Source organism: Furipterus horrens, unplaced genomic scaffold, assembly GCF_987537825.1.
Source record: "Furipterus horrens unplaced genomic scaffold, mFurHor1.1.pri manual_scaffold_2, whole genome shotgun sequence".
NCBI lineage: Eukaryota > Metazoa > Chordata > Mammalia > Chiroptera > Furipteridae > Furipterus > Furipterus horrens.
This window is the reverse complement of record NW_028327172.1, coordinates 47,023,461-47,045,436: the sequence shown is the minus strand read 5'-3', so window position 1 is coordinate 47,045,436 and position 21,976 is coordinate 47,023,461. Positions and strand designations below refer to the sequence as shown.

The window sequence follows — 21,976 nt, the reverse complement described above, 5'->3', positions numbered from 1 at the left end:
CTTGATGTGAATCAGAAACGGTGCCCCTTCCAGGTGGACTCAACCCACATTAGAATGTAGCTTTATGAATGGTGCCCAGGCTGGAGTTCAGCCCTGCTTGCCCATGAACCAGACACCCTCCTGCAAGCCTTGTGCTGCAGCTCAGGGGCACTCGGATCAGTGTTTCCTCTGGCCTCTTCCAGAGAGAGGGCCCAGCTCACTTTTCAAGCTTCTGGTTGGCTCTATACCCCTGCAGCCTCCAGACATGACTGAGTCCCTCTCTGCAGATGTCCTCTCCGTCTGGAGTCGTGTGAGACCTCGGGGTGAAATGGGGGGTGGGGAGCCCCACTGGTGCCCACAGACCAGCCCACAGTGTCAGTTCTTTCTGTGCACACAGTTGGGGCCTATGCTGGCCACATAGTGCCACACTGGGACTTTCCCGTGGGCCATGAGCGTGGCATGTAGGTAGCAGTTCAGGGCAGAAGGAAGACCGTGGCCCTGAGTGAAATCCCCAGGCAGAGGGTCAGCTGGGCTCCTCTGCATTCCAACTATGGGAAGAGTCAGTCCCAGTGAAACCAAGGACTGGGTTATCTCACTGGACTCCACGGGCCTCCTCAGCCTCAGAGCCCAGACAGGTGAGAGGGGGCTCCCGAGAGGTATTGTTCCAGCTGGGGAGTCGCTGACAAGCTGGTTCCCACAAGTGCTGGGGAAAAGCACGCTGGCCTGAAAGTCCACAGTGCCTCTCCGTCTGACTGTCATCAACCAGCTGAGTAGCCTGGAGCAGGTCACTCAACCTCTTGGGCTCCGTTTCCCTGACTATAAAATGGGACACCAATCCCTCCCCTACTTGACTCAAGGAATTGTGAGGCCCAGATGGATGGAAGTCAGACATGAAAGCCAGCCCTGCAATTGCAAATGACTGCCCAGGCCATGGCCCTGCCACTGCAGGGGAGTGGCCCAAGGACACCCAGGAAGTGTGCTGTAGGCCAAGCCTTCCTCCCACTGGGCATCTTCCTTAGGCAGAAGTCAGCCAGAATGAGGTGTAGCCAGATCAGCTTTGCTCTCACCCACTTGAGGCGAAAACTGAGATACCATTCAGGAATGCCATGCCCACAGATCACAGTCCCAGCAATGAGGACAGAGAGACTAGACATGGCTATTGTCAGTGATTATGACTGGGGCATCTTGGGCCCTCCCAGGCTTGCTGTCACCCACATCTCCCATCTCTGAGACCCCACAGAGGCCAGGAAGCCTTGGCTCTAGTCCCAGGTTAGTGAGAACCCCCAGCCCCAGTCCCTGAATCAGAACTCCATCAAAGAACCCAAGGATAACATGGAACAGAAATTGCCTGCTCCTTTCCTTCGAAGTACAAGGCCCCTTCCAGGGTCAACTGGAGCTGCCAATCCTTGATGATACTTGGGACATATCTGGGCTTGGGGAAACCCAGTCTCTTACACTCAGAGCTGCGGCCCAGGTGACCTGTCCCCCAGCTGACCTGTCCCCCAGTGGTTTCAGCAAATCACAAAGGCAGCTTTTCTCCTGCCAGTGACGGGGGATGGGACATTGTCCACCCATCCCGGAGGAAGGCATTAGGCCCCAGTCTTGAACTCTTTTAGGGTCTCATGATCATAGGCTTATGCCTGTTCTGATGTTCTTCTTTTTAAAATCAACAAGGACCAAAACAGACTCCCCACCCTCGTGCATAAGCCTGCATCTTGGTCCAGGCAGCTCCATCACTTGGTTCTCTCTCCAGGACTGAAACGGCCTCCCCGTTGGGGCAGGATTTCCACCTCTGATACTCCCCTGCAGGGTCACTGCACAGTGGCTTCAAAGAGAGGCCTCCTGAGGGGGAAGCATCCTTCTCCCATCATGCTCAACTCTTCACCCTGAAAGGGAACTAACTCAAAGCACAGGTCCTGAGGACCCATGATCTGTAGACACTCTGACACAATGGTTTTCAAACCAGGTGCTGCGGAGCCCCTGGTGTTCCACAGAGCTTTGTCGGGGGCTGCTGAAGTGGGCAGGGAGGGATGGAGGTGTAGGATAGGCCTCCAGCCCTCTCCACTTCCCACTTCCACCAGAACAACTCTGCTTTTATCTGTCTTGTCTATTAAAGTTTCACCTTCAAACTTTCTTCTGAAGAAAAAAATTCTTCAAACCATGATTCTGAGGTTTGATGTTAGACCAGCAAGCACCGGTTCTATTCTTGCTTTTCATGCTGGAATGGCTCTAGCATTCCAATACAAAGACACCTGGATTCCAAACCCAGGCCCAAGCATTTGCTCATTCACACACGCATTTGATGATTTTGTAGCCCCCCACCCTGAAGCTTGGGCCTAGGTTTCATTTGGGCAGGGGCCTGGTGCTCAGTGACAATGGGTTTTGGCCCTGATATTGACCCATGCAGCATGGGGAACAGTGGAGCAAGGAAGCAGGCCCAGCCCTCACCCTAGGACTTGTGTCTGCACCCCAGTATGATACCCAACTCTCCTGGCCCAGGCACATGGGGTGGGAGGAGAAACTAGAGTCAGGTTCCTCTTTACACAGAGACAGATGGAAGTCCAAGTTTTGTAAAAGACACGCTGAGGCAGGACTTTATAGCAGAAGTCCCTCCTGTGAGGGTAGGATCTGTCCAGAGACTTTTCAGGCAGCCAGTTTCCCTTGAGCAATTCTGATAGGATTCCACTCCCACATTTGTGGGCAATTGAGTGTGTGGGCCACAGGAGGGTGCCTGAAGAGAGGCTGCTCCCCCACCTGCAGTCACCTGAGTTCTCTCCCTGCCAGCCTGTCCCTTCGCCTAGTCCCTCATCAGGGCTGAGGGTGGGCACCGTGGTGAGATCCAGACCAGCCCTTGACACAGAATCTTGCCTCTCCCCCCACCCAGGGCATTCTAGGTGAAAATATGAGGCTTAGGGGACTGCAAGCCATGGGCATGGAAGACAGTGTGCCAACTGGTGCTCTAGGTTCAGTTCAAGTGTGCCCTGGAGCCCACTGACCTCAGTTTCTCCGTGTGTAATGTGGGGCTAGTGCCAGGCTCTGCCCACCTTGCAGGAATTACTATTGCAAGCATCATAGGAGGCATTATTAGTGTGAGAGGTGTTTTCACATAAGAAGTGGGAGCCTCACAAAGTCGGGGTGCGATCATGGCCTGTACTGCAGATCAGCAGAGCACTAAGGGGAACAGGGCCAGGACGCAAGGTCCTACTGGAACGCCTCTGCTCAGTGGGGTCGGCCACCAACCCTGGGGATGAGGGGCACCTCTTCCTACTAATGGGAGCCAGGGCTCAGCCTGGTACAGTGACTATGTGTGGGTCCTGGGTGTGGGGAGTGACAGGTGACTGCGAAAGCTCTCCAGGTCTGCGGCCCTTCTGTGAAGTGATTATTTTGTGACACCCTCATTCCTGGGCCATCTGCCAGGTTTATTTGTTGTACCTGTGGCATTCCTTATTATCTCAGATAAGTTATTACATTATTACAGTTTATCCAACTCTTAACAAGACAGTGAACAAAAGAACCATACATAGGTGACCATTAAAGGTCTTTTGTGACAGGTGCTGGCTGTGCTTTTATTTCTGTCTCATAAACCCTTGGCAAGATATAACCAACAAATGCTGTCCCTGGTGCCCTGGACCAGTAGAAAGGGCCTGTGGCTGGGTCAGGTGTTTTCTTCCCCTGGGGTCTCAACTCCAACCTGGTTCCTGTACCCCATTCTGCAGACGGCCAAGAAGCTTTCTCCTCCCCTGTCTGCCATTTACCAGCCTTTTGGCCTTGGGGAAGTCACAAAAACTCAAACCCCTTTCAGATACCACTGGATCCCATGACCCCTGGTTTGCTCCTGGGTTGAATCCATCCCATCATCTTCTGGCACCACAGACCACTTCAGCTGAAGTCCTGCCCTGGGTCCAGCCCTGATTCCTGCCCGGTTCTCATTTCCTGCTCTGCAGGGTCTTCCTGAAGTGACTCCAGTTTTCCACAACTGCCTGTTCCAGAAGAACACGTGGGAGCAGTGAGGATATATGAGCAAAAGACTCAAAGTTCTAAATGATGGTATACTGTATTAACACAGAAGATGCTGATGGATATAAGACCACTTTCCTAGAAAATGGATTACATATGAAAGACGTATCTTTACATTCCTGGAAAATAATGGGCAACTTAGCTCGAAGCATTGCCTTCCTGGCTGGCCAGAAGGTGGTCTGTTTCCTGACTGGCCAGAAGGTGGTCTGTTTCCTGACACCCCCTCCCTCCCAGCCAGAGGAGGACAGCAGGAAGATATTGACATCTGAAGCAGGAGACCTGAGCTACAGTTTTCGATCTGCCCTCCCACATGGACTAGATCAGTCTGAGTCCAGATAACCAGGACCTATGCTGGTATTTCAGTAGCAGGAATTTAATTGAAGAAACTGGTTATGAAAATGTTGCAAGAGTTGAAAAGGTAAATGGGATAGGAGGCAACCCAGAGATCAGCTACAACAGGAAACCACAACCGTTTTCGTGGTGGAAGGACAGGGAGAGGAGGTGGCCTTACGGAGCTGAGGAACCAGGGAAGCCCAGCAGGGACTTTGAGGGAGAGGGTATCTGAGGAACCTAGACCACAGAAGAAACACAGCTCTTGCTGGGGATGCCACCCAAAGCAGAGAGAGTGGAAGAAATACTCTGGTTTCTCCTCTCCTCCCGCCCTCCAATTTCATGTGTGTGCCTCCTATCGGCAGAGGCTAATTTCAAGGGATCTTTGGATGTAGTTTGCAGTGGTTTGTGCCCTGCAGCACAGAGCAGAAGAAGGTCAGGGGATTAGATCGGAGACCGCATGGGCAAATCACCAGCTCTTCTCATCCAGAAAATAGAAATAATCACATTGATCTGGATATCACAATTTAGAAGGAGGGTCCTGACATCTAATCAGGACTTGAAACATGGGAGAGGTATTTGTTGTTGCCTCTTAGCTTTGAGCTTTTCTCCAGCTGTCACGGTCTTCATGGTGCTTTGGGACTTCATTTATCCAGCTGTTTGAAACTCTAGCAAATCAAAATAAACTGGGTAGGAGTTTCAAATTCTTGTCAAGACCATGTAAGTCCATTATAGTTTATCTCTCCTACTGATTACATAAAAACTCCAGACCAAAAAAAAAAAAAAAAAAAAAAAAAGAAAGAGAGAAAGGAAAAAAAGAAAAAAGAAAACAAAACAAAACAACTACCTAACTACTGAAAAATTAAACAAAGCAGGAAGTGGTGCAGAGGAGTCAAATTTTGGAAAAATAATCTGGGGTAAATTTCCCTTTCTTTTCTCTTTTGTGGATTTGTGCTGAAATTAGAACCAACAACAACAGAAGGTGAGACAGAACTTAGGGTCTGAACCTAAATGAGTTGATTGCCTCTAAATATAACAACAGAATCAAAAGATTATAACAAAACTGCGTCTACACAATGTAACATTCACAATGCCTAGGATACAATCTGAAATTATTCAACAAACAAAGAACTAGAAAAATATGACCAATTCTCAAGGAAAAACACAATCAACATATGCCAACTCTAAGATGACTTAGATGCTGCAATTATTAGAAAAGATTTTGAAGTAGCTATTTGAATTTGAAAGTGATGCAAAGATAGTTATTTTCAACAGAGACATAGAAACTAGAAAATTAGCCTAATGGAAATTTTAGGACTGAAAAAGAAAATATCTGAAATTAAAAATTCATTGGATAGGCTTAATAGCAGAATGAAGGGGACAGAGGAAGTCAATGAATTTAAAGATAGATCAGTATAAATTATTCAGTTTGAAAAACAGAGAAAAAAAGATTGAAAAAATTAACAGGGACCTATGAACAATATCATAGGGTCTAATATGCATGTCCTTGGACTCTCAGAGGAAAGGAGAGATACTGCTGCAGAAAAAAAATTTAAAAATTGCATGAAAGGCATAAATTTGCAAATTCAAGAAGCTGAGCAAATCCTAGACTCAAAACCATATGATACACATAACCAAACTGCTAAAAACTAAAAATAAATGTTAATATATTGAAAGCAGCTAGATAAAGTGACACATTCTCATACATTCTTCCATACAAAGAATGCTGATTTGATGCAGCTTTCCCAAGAGAAAACATGGAGGCCAGAAGACAGTGGAACAACATGTATAAAGTACTAAAGGAAAAAAAAAAAGGGAAAATACCCTTCACAAATCATGTAAAATAAAGAGACTCTCAGATGAAGAGAACTTAAGAGAATTTGTCACTAGCAGTCTTACAATAAAAACAAACAAACAAATAAATAAAACAATTCTTTAGGTTGAAAGGAAATGATGCCCAAGATAAATCTATATCTCCAGGAATTAAGAGAAACAGAAATGGCAGTTATTTGGGTAATGCTACATTGGTCATCCTGAGGAGTTCTTTAAAATATGAAAGCTCTATAAGAACTAGAGACTATTTAACCATGCAAAGTTAACTAGACTTATTGTGGTAATCATTTTGCAATAGACATCAATTATCAAATCATTGTGATGTATGCCTGATAGGTCTGACTGTTGAAAGAAAAAAGTATTAACTATCTGATAAGGATATCAGTGTATATAAAGGAAACACATGTGATAGGTATAATGTAAAGGTTAGTGGGGGAAGATAAAGAGACCGATTTCTTTGTAAGACTTCTGTATTATACTTGAGGTATCAAATATTAATCCTAAGTATACTGTGAAATGTTATATCTGTATATTGTGATTCCTAGAGCAACAACTAAAATACAACCAAAAATATAGTTAAATTAAAATGCCATACTAAAAAAATATTCAAATATTCCAAAAGAAGGCAGGAAGCTTGGAACAACAGAATAAAAAATAGGAAGGGCAAACAAAAAAATAAAAGTGATAGCTCTAAATCCAACCATATCAACAACTGTATTAAATGTAGATGGTCTAAATATAATTAAAAGACAGAAATTGTCAGACTGGATTTAAAAAAAAAAAGATCCAGTTACATACTATCTGCAAGAAACCCACTTTAAATATAAAGAAAAAGATAACTTAAAAGTAAAAATATGGAAAAGGTAACCAAATAATATCAGACAAAATAGAGTTCAGAACAAGGAATGTTACTAGGGATAAAAAGGGACATAATATAAAAAGTAAAAGTGTCAACTTACCAAGAAGATGTAACAATTCTAAATGTATATACATCTAGCAATCAATGCATCTGAATGCATATGCTTACTTGAAGCAAAATCTGATAGAACTGAAAGGAAAAATATATAAATCTGCAACACCTTCAGAGCAATAAGAGAAAATTAGTAGGCCGTAGAAGACCTGAACTACCTATCAGCTAACTTGACCTAGCTGACATTATTAGAACATTTCACCTCAAAAACATGAAATATGCATTCTTTTCAAGTGCACCTGCAACATTCACTGAGAAAGACCATTTTCTGGGTCTAAAAGAAAACCTTAACAAATTTAAAAGAATTTAAATCATAAAAATGTTTCTTTTTAAAACAATAACAGAATTAAACTAGAAACAAATAACAGAAAGGTATCTGGAAAATTCACATATACTGGGAAATTAAGCAACATATTTCTAAATGGGTCACAGAGGAAAATCACAAGGAAAATTAGAAAATATTGTGAACTGAATGAAAATAAAAACACAAATTAAATTTATGGGATGCAGCTAAATTATTTCAATAGATGCAGAAAAAGCATTTGACAAAATTCAATATCCATTCATAAAAAACCTCTAAACTTTCTTAAGCTGATAACTGGCTTCTACAAAACACCCCCGTTTAACACCTTACTTAATGGTGAAAAACAGTGTTTCTCCTCCAAGGCAAGGATGATTGTTCCCATCACTCTTGTTTAACAGCCTCCTGAAGGCCCTAGCAAGTGCAACGAGGAGAGAAAAAGATATAAAAGGCTTATGGATTATAAAGGAAGAAATAAAATGGCCTCTATTTACAGTAGTTATCTGCACAGAAAAAAGAGTTACTTGTGAGTTTATATAGGTTGCAGGATACATGATCAATATACAAAAATCAATTGTATTTCTGTATAGTAACATCAAGTAACTGGAAACTGAAATGAATAAGACAATGCCGATAAAGATACCATCTACAATAGCACAAAAATAGAAATATTTAGGTAAAAATATAAAAAATATGTGCATAATCTCTATGCGCACTTCTAAAGCACAAAATATGGAGGAATGAAATCAAAGATGACCTAAACAAATTGAGACATGGACTATGTTCATGTATTGGAAATTTCAATATTATTAACATACCAATGATCTCTAAACTATAAACTCAATGTAATCCAAATCAAGGTCTCTGAAGGATTTTTTTTGTAGATAAAGACACGCTGATTCTAAAATTCATATGAAAAGGTAAAGAAACTAGAATAGTAAAGCAATTTTTAAAAGGAAGAATGAAGTTGGAATTCTCTACTACCTGATCTCAAGGCTTACTATGAAGCTACAGTAATCAATAAAGTGTGGTATTCATGGAAGAATAAACACCTACATTGATGACATATACTGTCAACTAATTTTCTTAAAAAAGTCGCAAAAACAATTCAATTGCTGTCTTTTCAATAAATAGTACTGGTGAGAATGTGGAGGAACTGGAATGCTCATGAAGGGAATGCAAAATGGTAAGACACTTTCTTAAAGATTTATTTTTCAATTACAGTTGACATACAATATTATATTAGTTCCAGGTGTACAACAGAATAATTAGACATTTATATAACTTATGAAGTGATCACCCTGATAAGTCTAGCACTCACAGACACTTTGGAAAACAGTTTGGTAGCTTCTTATAAATTTGTATTATAGAATTATACACCTGAAACCTACACCAATTTCCCCCCTTAAATTCAATAAAAATTAAAAAATAAACATACTATAAGGCTTAGTAGTTCCACTCCCAAAGGAAATAAAAATTGCATTCCTACAAAAGCCTGTACGTGTACGATAATAATGCCTATATTCATACATGTCAATAACTAGAGATAACCCAAACACTCTTCAACAAGTGTGAATGGATAAACTATTGTACACCATACAGTGGAATACTGATCATCAATAAAAATGAACTGACTAGTGATAGTTAAAATATGGATGACTCTCAAATGTCTTATACTAAGTGGAAGAAGGCGTAGAAGGACAAATTGTACAATTCTATTTATATGACATTCTGGAAAAGGCAAAATCATGGGGACAGTAATCAGACCCCTCGTTGCCGGCTGGGGTTGAAGGAGGATGGTTCCTAAGGGGCAGTGGAAGGGATATTTGGGGGGTGATGGAACTGTTTCATATCTAGATTGTCCAAATCAACTGTATGCCAAAAAGAGTGGAATTTACTCTATGCAAATATGTACCTCAAAAAGAAGCAAAGGAGGGGGAACATAAAGAAACTAAATAGTTTGTAGCTCACTATAAGACTACAAACAATGTTTACTGGGCACGTACCATTTGCTGGGGCTTACGCTGGACCATGAAGACACAAAGATAACTATGACAATCCCTTCCTTCAAGGAGCTCTCAGATTCACTGAAGGATAAGGCATGACAACAAGGGCTTAGAATTGCTGTGGAGGGACAGTGGAGATGGGGGCCGATGTGGACCCACCGCATGCCATGAGAGCTCCCAGGAGGGGTCGTCACGTTCAGCAGGGGTGGGTGGGATGGGGAAGCAGGCAGGCTTCTTAGTGGAGGAATTGCTTTCACCGAGTTTTGAAGGATGAGAAGGAGTTAGGTGAGGCTATGGACATTCCAGGTAGGAGGGGAGGCACATGGGAAGCCTCAGGGGGTGAGACAACCTGGGGCCTACAGGGAATTGTTAGGACCTTGTAGCTAGGATGAAGGGAGCCAGAAGAGCCGACCGGAGATGGGACCAGACCTTGGCCATGGGGAAGGAAGTTACAGATAAGCAGTCCAAAAAGCCAGGCTTTATGCAGGGTAGTAAAAGGGATCAGATGCATACATTTTTAGGATCACTCTGCTGCATTGTGGAAGATGGACCAGAGCGAGACACTAGAGGCAGGGGGACCAGACAGGAACTGAGGCAGGGGGACCAGAGAGGCCCTGGGGCAGAGTTCTGGCTGAGAGATGTAAAGCCTAGGACTAGGTAGGGAAGCAGAAGAACTGATAGTAGAGATATTTAGGGGTAGAATGGCCATTCGATAGTTGAACTATCAGTATCAAAGAAGAAATTGCACTTGTTGTTTCTTCTGCCTGGATTGATCTTTCCTGGGCTCTTTACAAAGTGTGTTCCTTCTTTAGGATAATCCACCTCCTCAGGGAGTTCTGCCTGACTACTCCATTCAAAGAACACCCTTCCCCATCGCTTTCCCATCACTCTGTTTATTTCCCTTCTAAGAAGTGTATTAATTGTTTATTTACTTGTTTACAGTATAAGCACATGGCTCTTACTTATAAGCCTAAATAAGTCCTTTATTAGCCTACCTTGAAAAATTATTCATCTTCATGTGCCTTCTTCATTTGTAAAGTAGAAATAGTAGTAATACCTACTCCACAGAATTGTCATCAAGGTAAAATGGGTTCCCTGGCACATAGTAAGCATATATGCATTATTTATGACTAGCATTATTTTATAAGAGCTTATAAATTGTCATTGTTTTTCAACACTATATCCTCAGCTTCTTCCTAGCACAGTTCTTGGTACATATAGTAGGCACTTAAAATACTGGTTGAATGGACTGTGATTAAATGAAAGAAGGAACTTTCCCATCTTCACCAGCAGATGGCGCATGTACGCAAAGAAAAGTTAAAACTGGTCTGGCTTCTACAAAACTCTGCCAATGGACGTCACCTCAGTTCCCCAGCGGCACGGAACCTAGGCTGAGCCAGTGGCGCAAGTTGATCCGACAGGACTGTGGATCAGTACTCCAAAAGGAGGGCCAGAAAGCTATAATTGTATTAAAAAGTCAGTCAAAAAGCTAAATTATGTTTTGTATGATTACATATTCTAAAGCTGTATTTTCTTTCTGTTTTCTCACTTGATCGAGCAGCTGCAACAAGGGGCTGACTGTGTAGGCATCTTATGTAACAGAAACCTCAGTTCAGTGAGGTGGGAGGTGGTGGGAGTCAAAGGGAGTGGGCACCTGACATACAAAAGTGTGAAGCCACAAGCCCTTGCATGATGCTTCTCCCCCTGTGCTGCGGATTTCTGTGGGGCAGAGACGGTGTTCACAATCTTCTCTGTGCAGCAAGCCTGGGGACCCGAATGGGAACTGGGCCTCTGCGGTGAGCTTCTGGTCTGGTGCCGACAATGGGCCAGAAGACCAGTCAGTACAAACAGGGGTCTGGGGGGAGGGTGTACAGGGACAGGAGCAACAGGGCGAGGTAAGGAAAGCAGAGAGGACTTGAGCTGTCCTGATGCTCTCAGTGTTGGGGAGGCATCCCAGGCTGCATGTGTTGTGTGAACAAAGGTATGGGGCTTGGAATACCTGGGCCCAGTTACTGAAACCTGAGTAGTTTGGTGTGGCTGGAGAACAGTGTTCAAGAAGCTGTTTGGTGTGGATGGAGCACAGGGCGAAGGGCAGTGAGTGTATTCGTTGTCCAGTGCTGGCAGACTAGCTCGTCTCACAGTCTAGCACGTTTTCTTTTCCCCCTCTAGGTCTTTTCAGAAGTCATCAGAGTCCAAGGCCCACCAGCCTGGTCCAGCCCTAGCTTATTCTTGTCCCCATGTGATTATTAATCATGGCCACTTTCACTTTCCAAATGTTCCTAGTACAGATGGTCACATTAGTTAGGGGCCTCGAGTGTGCTTCCATTATCACAGTGACCCCATCTTTACTGAGGACAAGAACAGGCCCTGGTCCATCTCACCAGCAGCTCAGTGGACTGAAGAGGCTCAGGAGGAATAAGTTTCATACCTGGGACCATTGAGAAGGATCCCCTAGCAGGGTTTCTGCTTGCAGGAGCCTAGAGTGGGTCTCTGAGGCCTGCTGGTAGCTGCCCATGGGGGCTGAAGAGTCCTCTCCACCCCTTCCTTGTTAACTTTCTTTTTCCAATGCCCGGCCACCACAGGCTTGGGTCTGGCTGCGGGAGGCAATGAGCCCAGGGGTGGAGGCGCAGAGTTAGGAGGTGAACAGCCATGAGTCAGAGAATCAGATCCAGAGCAGGGCAGGGATGCCCCCAGGTGCATCCTGGGCTCTGGATCTGCTCTGCTCCTGATGCCCTGTGTGAGCTGAAGGAGGCCTGCTAGGTTTTCTGAGCCTCAGTTTCCCCACCAGTACAATGAAGGGTTAGTTGAAGTGGTCTGCATGGGACTGGCCAGCCCTGGATACATTGCCCTGAGGCAGCACTGTGGGAAGGGGGAGGTTGCAGTGAGTGAGGGGCGAGGGGGTGGAGGAGGAGACTCTAAAGGAGCCAAGTGCATTACCCCAGGAATATTAACTGCCCCTGCCACTTCTCCCAGTCTGGGAAAGGCCACGCCCATATATTAGGGCCTTGAGTCTGCCAGGCAGAGACTTAATGAAGAAGGAGATGGACTCCAGTGAGACCAGACAGTACCTCTGGAGGTCACAAGCCCAGCCCCAGCCTGGACAGAGGAAACCTGGAGTCAGAGACGGGCAGTGCTGTCCAAGGTCAATGTCAGACTGGGTCAGGATGGCAGGAGCCGGCGCTGCTGTGTGCACTGCTGAATCCCCAGCACCCAGCACGCAGTGAGATCTCGACCAAATGACTTGGCAAGTCGAGCTGAGCTGACTGAAACCTCATCCTCTGGACTCTCGCTGGGCCCCCACTGGTTCCCACCCAAGACCTGAGGGGCATGGGGAGGAAAGGGGTCACAGAAATAAACCTCTCAAGGAGATGGCTCCCTTTGTTTTGGGGAGAAAATTTCACAATTTTTACAGGGTCACAGAATTCTGGGAAGTTACATGTTTCTCAAAGTGCATAGCTGGTTTCATGTCTGTCACATTCCTGACAGTTACACACCTTTCCTCTCTCTCTCCTGCTCTCTACCACACTTGTTTTCTAAAAAATTCCTGGGTGGACTTTTTTCCCTGGTATTTGGCCCCTGCAGTGTCTTGCCCACCTTAGACTTCCAGCAGCATTCCTGGCATATGATTAAAGGGAGAGGCTTCCTTTGCAGGGGGGCCTTGGCGCTGCTGAGAGGGGGTCTGGAGTGGGTGGGTGGCATCAAGGCTGTCAGGGCAGAGCCAGCCAGATCCCTCCATCTCACCTTTTCCTAAGTCAGAGCTGGCATGGTGGGTGGTGTGAAATACATCCTCTGATTGGGGGAGAGTGCCTACCCCTTAGAGCCCCAGGATGTGGGTAACTATGCAAGATGGAGGGCTCAGGGCTCTGGTATGAGAAAAAAGGCTCAAAATCTGCAAAAACCTTTTCATGGGAGTGCTCTGCTCTGAGACAAGAAAGGGATGTGAGGGCCGGAGCTCTGTGAAGGAAAGTGAGGCCTCCAAGCTGGAGATGGGGCCCCACTGGCCCAGACCAGTATCTCCTGGGCCTCTCCAGAGGCCCCTTCCCGTATCGCTTTGCCTATCTGGCCTCCATTGGCATGGCTTAGTTCTATTCCTCTCTATGCTTCCAGTGCCCAGCATGAGGCCTGGCACAGAAGGAATGGGCAGAAGGAAGGAACAAGTCAGAGGCAGGTCTCCTGTCCTTCATATCACACCTCTGCACTCCCCTGACTTCTCTGAAGCTGGAGGTACCTCTACTGCTGCCCAGCAGAGAATGTGGGGGAAGCAGATCTGTCTTACCCACACACGTCCTCCTACCTACTCCCAGCCATGAATGGTGTTCTCGAGTCCTCATGCTAACAAGATCTTCCTGCCTGCAGGCCTGTGCACAAGCTGGCAACTTCTGGTCTTTCTCTGTCCTACAAACTCCTACTCATCCTTTAAAACCCACTCAAATGTGATGTCCTCTAAGAAGTCTCCCTAGGTTGGGTCAGGGGTTCTTACTCCAAATTTTCAGTTTCCTGGAACTTCTTTTCTCTAAACCTTAATTAAATATGACTCCTCCCCCTGGGTCATTAGCTTCTCTGGGACTGGAAAAGTTATATTCTGTAGAGGTGGAGTGAATGACTAGATTTGCAGAGGAGGCAAGGCTGGGGGACCTGGGCACCTGTAGATAGTCCCATAAAACCAAAGGCCACTAACAGGCTGCAAGGAGGGTGGCAGCCCAGAGACAGCATTTAATGAGCAGCAGGGTTAAATATCAACCTGCATACATGAAGCACTCAATCATTTGATTTTTGACAACTATTGATTTGACACTTAGCTTAGCAGCAGCTCTCATAAAACCCTCAAAGATTTTTGCTGACAATGAACCCACATGAAATAAAACATGCTATTAGTGCATGTTTTATTTGCCAGAGTTTATTGCAGTCTTTGGCTGTATTATCAGAGGGCACGTCTTTGGGACTGGGGAGGTGACCTGTTAAAGATGGTTCTCTAACCATGTTAGAGACACGACCACTACTTTGTCCTGAAGGATTGACAAAACACCGTTGGAAGGTCATTGACACATGGGAATGCTTCAAGAGAGTTTAATCCTTTCTCATGAGGAATGACCAGGGTAGGGGATTTGCTAGAAGATAGAACTCTGCATTGCCTCTGCCACTGTAAAGAGCTATCCTGAGGTGAGCTGTGCTCCTGGCCTCAAGGCAAAGCTGGGACTAGGCTGTCAGGAAGTCCCTCCCAGGCAGATTCCTCTGGCGCTGAAATAGATGTTCTCATCAAGAGAGGGAGTGAGCACCTTATTGAGAGAAGGTGCTCCTCACTGAGATGGCTTAGGAGATAGCCCAACATTGCCTCTGAGGTCCTTTACAGTGTTTAGAAGGCACAAATTCTAGGATGATATGGCCCTAAAATTCTAAAATGCCAGAGTTCTGGACTTCTGCCACATGGTTCCAGGGTTCTGACATCCTCAATGTGAAATAACCCAGCCTGGAGAACTTTAGGCAGGGGATAAGCCTCTTAGCCTGGCGCCAATGGCCCAGACCCCACCTGCTCCCTGCTCCACATATCCCCAGGAGCCATTTTGTTCACCCCCACCTCTAGGCTGCTTCTCCTCTCAGCCTCTTACATACCCAAGGGCGCAGTTCTTACCCCTCTAGCCAGGAGACTGTGGCGTCACAAAGGATAAAGGGAGTATCAGTTCATCAGAGGGATGAGGCCAAAGCAGCAAATAATGATGTATCCTTTTTCTCGTCTGAATTAACTGCCTCAATTTTCTGTGGCTGGATTTCCTCCCTGGTAGCCTCATGTGATGTTAGCATTTGTCAGTCCAACTACATTTCCACCACAACCCCCACCCCCACCGCCATGGTGACGAAGGAAGGGTAGGTGGCTGCAGAGGAAGCACAGGCTCCCACACTGGTTGTGTAGAACCCCATCGCAGAGGGTAAAAAGCAGCCTTTTTGGAGAGTAATGCCATCCCAGTGGGAAGTCTACAGGCCTAGCCTCCATCCTACGATGTGCAGCCAGAGCCCATTTCTTTTCCCATAGTTCAGGAGAGACACCAAGGGTCACTCACTGCACCTCAGGGAAGTCCAAAATGCCCTCCCGTGTCCCCTCCAACCCCCTTCAATGCCCCAAGACCAGCAGGAATGACATGGCACAACTTACAAGAGCAGAGTATGAGATTATTGCAGACTTTATAGAAAACTGCCCAAGGGACATCCAGACTTCTTGGGTGGGGTGAGAAGGCAGGCCTCAAACCAGTATGTTGGAGGAGGGTGACTTCCTGTGTGCAGAAGCAGCACAGGCCAGCCATTCTGCCTGACCAAGGGGTGGGAGTCAGGGAGAGGCAGCCCCCTCCCCACTCACCAATTGTGCTTTGGGATCATGCAGAAGGCAGGTTGTTGAGGCTCTGACCCTGAATGAAGGGGCTTGTGCCTGAGACAGGAGGTGAGACCCCTTTCTTCTTCCAGAAGGCATGGGGGGTGGGGTGGGGAACATGGCAGCAAGAAATCCTTAGGGGAGAAGAGTCACATGGGTGGGAAATAGCATGTGGGCAGCCGCTCCCAGCCCTTCAGAGCCCCCTTCCTTACCCCTCACTGAGGCCATGGTGGGTGGGTGAACCTGGTTCTGAGGCCCCGCTTTACACCCCCAGGACTCTCCTTTCTCTGTGGGGATCTGCCAGTATGGTCGGGGGTGTGTGTGTGGAACCTGCGCCTGTCTTGCAGGGCTGGAGAGCTCATTTTAGGAGGTAAGAAGGGTAGGCACATTCCAGAGATGGATTCCTCTTTGGACCCTGACCTAGCAGTGAGTGGGAGGGGTGGGTATTGAGTGCAAGCTATGGGTGTAGGTGCAATCAAGAGCCTAAGACTTGGGCAGGAGTATGTAACTCAGATCAGGGTGAAGAGCTGAGTTTGAGATTGAGGCAAACACTATGAGTACCGGGGGATCAGAGCCCCGGTGGGAAAGGCTGAGGACTGGCTCCACACTAAGGCTGCTACAGTGTGTGCCTGTCTCTGGGATGGGACAGACCAAGGGAGCTGAGCCCCAAGTAGGGACCAAAGGGAGGGACCTGACCAGAGCTGGGGTGGTGGGTGGTGGGAAATGCATCCTCTGATTGGGGGAGAGTGCCCACCCCTTAGAGCCCCAGGTTGTGGGTATCTAGGCAGGGTGTAGGGCTCAGGGCTCTGGTATAGGAAAAAAGGCTCAAAGTCCACAAAAATCCTTTTCGTGGGAGTGCTCTGATCTTGAGACCAGAAGGGGATATGAGAGCCGGAGCTCTGCGAAGGAAAGTGAGGGCGCCAAGCTGGAGACGGGGCTCCATGAAGTCTAGGGTGATGTTTCCTGCTGAAAGTCAGGGCTTTTGGATTTTAGGACAAGGTCTCTGGGTGAGTCTTAAAAGGGGGTGAGGGGAGCTGATGGGTCTGGAGCTTGGGATGAGTAGGTAGGGTTTCTGGAATCAGCAGGGGTGTCTCTGGGTCTTTGATGGTGAGAACTGTCAGAGGCTGGGAAGGCGGTACAGCTTGGGGTCTCCAGGTGTGGGGGTGGGGAGGGGCGGGATGATGCTAAAATCCAAAGGTCTCAGGCCGGTCAAGGGCAAGTCTCAAAAGCCTCAAGCTCGCGGATGTCTCATGCCCACTGCTTCAGGCCAGGTAGCCCCAGTAAAGTCATCAGCTGGCAGGGGTACCCCGAATCTCCAACAGGCAAAGCTCAGAGGCCCGAGGTCGGGGAAGTGGCGCGGGAGCCGGCGGCGGCGGCAGGGGTGGGCGCGCGGCGCGGGTCGGCATCCTGTTCGTAGCGATAGTGGTAGCCCTCCATCTGGTCCCGGCAGGCCTCGCGCAAGTTGCGCATCCAACGCTGGATGCCGCGGCGGTTTAGGTAGAGCACCATTAAGAAGATGAGGCCGATGAGCGCCAGCACCAGCCCAAAGAAGACATAGGAGGCTTCCAGCTCCGGGCTGGTTAGTTCCACTTCTTCCCCGCGACCTTCGGCGTCGCGGTCTGCGCAGCGCAGTCGCGCCTGGTCTGTGTCCAGGAAAGGCCGGTCTTGCAGCGGCCGCGGGGAGGCGCATCTTAGGCGCCGCGCGTCGGGGACGCGCTCCGTGGCGTTACGTAGCCAGGCCAGCAGGGGGCGCGCGGTGCACCCGCAACGCAGGGGGTTGTTGGCAAGCAGCAGGCGAGGCGCGGGCAGGTCGCCATCGCGCTCAAGCGCGCGCAGGTCGTCGGGGCCCAGGCCGGCCAGTGCGTTAAAGCGCGCGTCCAGCTGCTCGAGGTGCGGCAGGCGCAGCGCGGCAGGCGGCAGATGGCTCAGTGCGTTACCCGACAGACCCAAGAGGCGCAGCTCGTTAAGCGGGGCGAGCGCGGCGCCCAGCGCGGCCAGCAGCGCGGGGCCGCCCGCCGCCAGCGCGTAGTTGAGCTGCAGCGAACGCAGCGTCGGCAGCCCGCGGAAAGCGCCGGCGCCCAGAGCGCGCAGCGGGTTGTTGCTCAAGTCGAGCGCCGCCAAACTGGGCAGCCCGTCGAAGGCGCCGTCTTCCACCACCTCGATGTTGTTGTGCGTGAGGCGCAGAGCGGTCAGGAACGGCAGGCGCACGCCGCCCTCCACCACCTCCTCCCCGTCCGCGTCTCCGCCGGCGAAGGCGGCCGCGCGCAGCACAGTCAGGTTGGCGCCCACGATGGTGAGGTTTCGAGCGTCGGGCGGCACGTCCCGTGGCGGCTGCCGGAGCTCGGCGCCCGACGCGCAGCGCAACAGCAGCTTGGGGCTGCCGAAGCAGTAGCAGTGGAAGGGACAGGGCGCAGCGGGCTGGCTCAGCGCAGCCGCCACGATCAGCAGCCCCTGTAGCAGCGGTGCCCTGGACTCCGGCTGTCCCGCGCGAGGGGCCATCGCGGCGGACCCCGCATCCAGCGCCCGGGCCGCCGCGATCAACAGTGAGTTCGGAGCGCCTTGGGGGCGGGGAGAGGGGCGGGTGGGGCAAGTCCTTGACCTGGAGATGCTGGCAGTCGCGGTCGGTCCGTCCGCTGGCTCTAAAATCCAAGGAGCCTTCCCTTTCCTGGCTGGGACGAGAGGGGTCAGGCGGGGAGCAGAGCCCCCCCCCGCCCCCGGTGCCCTACTCGCCCTGCGCGCTGGCCTCCGGCTTCCGCGGCCGTTTCGGGCTTGGAGCCGAGTGGGCAGGGTTTGCCTCCCCCGCCCCCCCCGCCTCCCGGCCTCCTCCTCCGCCCCCAGCGGAATCTCCGCGTCCTCCTAGCTGAGAGGCGGGGTGGGAGGCTCCCGAGAACCTGGGCTTTTGGCTGCTGTGCTTTCTCTCCCCCTCTCTCAGGTCCAGGGTCTGCTGAGAAGTTTGGCTCCAGCAGGTTCTCACTTGCAACCCCCTCATCTTCCCCACTTATCATGTTTAAGCTGGTCCCTTTTTCCTCCCTCTCTGGCACCTGTGGGGTTGGGCCGGACTGGGAAGAGCAGGCATGTGGGTCAGCACCACGGAGTGAAAATTTGGAGGCAGGACTTTAGCGTCTCCCCTACAAGCGCAGGCAGTGATGAGGGAGGGGTGGGCTGAGAAAGTTATTCATTTTCCAGCTTCTTCCTAATCTCTGTGATTTAGGAGAGGGCTGTGCCAGGAGAGACTGGAAAATCCCCAGCCTCCGGCCTCCTCCGCTGCGACCCCAGTTACATTAGGCTGGGCTGGGTTACCACCACTGCAAGTCCGGTGGGACTAGCGTTTTCTCGACCCCACCCCACGCCACCTGCAAAAGTCAGCGACAGCCCCCGCTTCCCCCTCGCTCCCAGGGAGCAGCTCACTGGCTGCTTTCATCTGGTTTCTTCCACTAGGCTGGATTCCTCCTCCAACCACTCTCCCCGGCCTTGGGACCAGTGGGTGTGGTGATTCAGCTCTTTGCTGGCCCCTCCCTGCCCCAGCTCCCAGGTAGGTATCCCACCAAACAGTTCTACTGGGTCTCAGGACCCTGGGGTTGTTGGACACCATCAACTGCCCCTCTTTCCCTCCATGGTACCCCACCTATAAATGATAAATGGGTGGAGGGTTTGGGGCTCCAGTAGTTGGGAGAACAGGAGCAGATTTTGCGGCATGGAATGGCAGGGGGCCTCAGAGGGGCCAGGACTGAGATGTTTACGGGCTTGTTTAGTTCTGGATGGATTTTTTTTTTTTTTTTTTCAGAACTGGGAAGCTCCAAACCTGATTTAAAGGAACAGGCTCCTGAGAAGGGAGTGCTCCTGGTCTTGGCATGAATTATTCAGGCTGGAGAGACTGACACTTGATCCTGCAGGCCATTCTGATATCAGCAGAGCTGGTTGGGATAGAGGCTCCCCCCACCTAAGAATCAGTCAGTCTCTTTCTCCTGAATCAGGGATGGTTGTTGGGTTGACTCCTTCCCTGAGGATATATTTAACAGGTAGATAGATACCACTTAAGGAGAAGAGGCAGACCTCATTGTGGCTTGGGTCTTGGACAAGGACCAATATTAAGGACCAGGGCTGTTGATGCTGGGGGGAAAGGAGTAGCAGGTACTTCCCTCCCCCTTCCCTGTCTCTCCCAGGTATTGGCAAATTAGTACAGTAATTTGTACATGCATGATGGTACATGTCTGTACGCATGGACCTGTTAGGTTATCCACATGTGAATACACACAGATTCATACTCACTTGAATGTGCGTACACATGCAAAGGAAGGCTTTCATTAACTTGTGCAGGGTTCCAGGCAGGCTCAGATGTGCCTCATGCAAGTACATGAAGGTTCATTCATACATGCGCACATATGAACATAGACTTGAGTGCGTCCTGGTGTGTGTCCATGGGTTTATAAGTACACTCATACTTGAACATTCATACTTCTGGGTCCATGCAGGTTCCTAGGTGTGTTCGGGGAGGGGCAAGCTTACAAACCCATGCATGCAAGCATATGCATCCAGAGACCAGCCAGCACATTCTGAGCCCACTCGTGCCCTCCGCCATGCCCTTGGTCTGTGAAGGTAAGCAGCTGTGGTGTCTCTTCTCATATAGCCTTTGGAGCTGGGCCTTTACTCAGCTCTTGTCCTCCCCTCAGCCCTGCTCATGTCAACTCCAAGCCCCAACTCTGACATTTCCCCCAGAGGGAGGCACTGGCTCTTCCTCACTGTTGTGTTTCTACTACAGGGACTAGCCTAAGACAGTGTAAATGCTTGTAAATGAATGAATGAAAAGGTCTGTGCTTCCCTGTCCTGCTGCATAGAACCCCTTTTGCTTCCAGCCTCTGAGGAATCACAGTCTAACTGCCAAAGTAAGAGCCCTCTCCCCATATTCCCATGGTGACTGGTTTCTGGTTCGACAATGCCCCCCCCCCCCGCCGCCCCCACCTTAAAAGGGCTGCAGGGTAGTAGGCAGCCTTGGCTGGGGAGTGCCAAACACCTCAATTGGGAAAAGAAGACTCAAAGAGAACCAAGAACCATTAGGCACGAGAGCACAAGGCAATGATTGTGTTTTACAAATGGGGAAACTGAGGTCAAAGGGACAGGAACTTGCACCAAAGCCAGGGGCTGTCAGAGTTTTGCCTGGAAACCTGACACCAGGGTCCTTGCCCAGAGCTTTGTTCAGGGTAGTGACTGCATCTGAGAGGGTCTTGTCCTGACCCCAGAGAGCTTGAGGCCCGGAACGGATGTTAGGGTGGGTCTGGTGTGACTTTGGATCTCTCTCTGCCTTTGGGCTGTGTCAGCACCTACTTCTGGAAAGTAGGTGGGCTTCTGAATTCCTATCCTCCCTAATCCTCTCAAAGCTGCTGTGATAAAGTAAATGGAAAGTGCTTTGAAACAAGAAAAGCTTTATCACCTAGGGTCTGGGGGCCTAGCACCCCCCCCCCGCCTGCCACGCTTTTACCATGTGGCTCTGGACAAGGCATTGCCCGTCTCTGGGACTAATTAGCTCCCACATCATTTCTGCCTTGTTCCATATTCCTCCCTCCCCAACACAGTATATTCATGGTATATAGTAAAAACTGCCACTTGCTGCCTCTCTGTATGCCTCTACCTGGCCCCCTCCCCGCCCTCCCCTCTTTGTGTAGTTGTTCCCATCTCTGTCCAGGTTGCCCCTGGAGCCAAATCTATTCTCAGGAGGAAGAGCCCTGTCCATCTCAGGGCTGTCAGTAGTCAGCATATCGTAGGTATTCAATAAATGTATGTCTAGTTACATTTGAGGCTGTGTGTTTATTCCCTGAGGCAGCTAGTGGAAACATCTTTGTTCTGCCTGGGGCGCTCTCTCCCCTTGACTCTGTTTTTCCAATCCAACCCACTGCCCCTGAGGGCTCAGCTTGAGTTCTGCCTCCTCCAGGAAGCTTTCATGGCTTCCTTCTCCTTTGAATTTCTCTTAGTGGTCAGAGGGCTAGAGCTCCCCTATACCCCCTGATTGTCATGAGCTGGGGCTCAGGGCAGGTCTGATTTCCTGTATTGTCAGTACATAGCTCGGAGCTCAGTGTGGAGAAGGCACTAGGGAACATTTCTTGAATGAAATAATGATTTAAAAATCCCTGGGTTGATCATGCCATCATTGTGAGGCAAGCTAGGTGAGGATCCCCCATCTACAC

The 21,976-nt window shown here is 49.1% G+C and overlaps 1 protein-coding gene and 1 long non-coding RNA gene across 2 annotated transcripts in view; one reads left to right on the top strand and one right to left on the bottom strand.

The window, feature by feature from the left end:
- Positions 1-15,596: 15,596 nt before the first annotated feature.
- Positions 15,597-18,559, bottom strand: TPBGL (trophoblast glycoprotein like). The gene has a single exon (XM_090267776.1). It carries the CDS (start codon positions 18,294-18,296, stop codon positions 17,127-17,129), a length of 1,170 nt encoding a protein of 389 aa, XP_090123902.1. The 5' UTR covers positions 18,297-18,559; the 3' UTR covers positions 15,597-17,126.
- A 178-nt stretch (positions 18,560-18,737) lies between these two features.
- LOC150018502 (uncharacterized) overlaps positions 18,738-21,976 on the top strand; it is a 31,613-nt gene continuing 28,374 nt past the window's right edge. The window contains exon 1 of the long non-coding RNA XR_016508841.1: positions 18,738-19,329. This is a non-coding gene — a long non-coding RNA (uncharacterized LOC150018502). The remainder of the gene's footprint in view (positions 19,330-21,976) is intronic.

What these genes read in the sequence shown, in the direction of transcription:
- TPBGL (XM_090267776.1), bottom strand. Translation starts at nt 18,296, where the DNA reads ATGGCCCCTCGCGCGGGACAGCCGGAGTCCAGGGCACCGCTGCTACAG.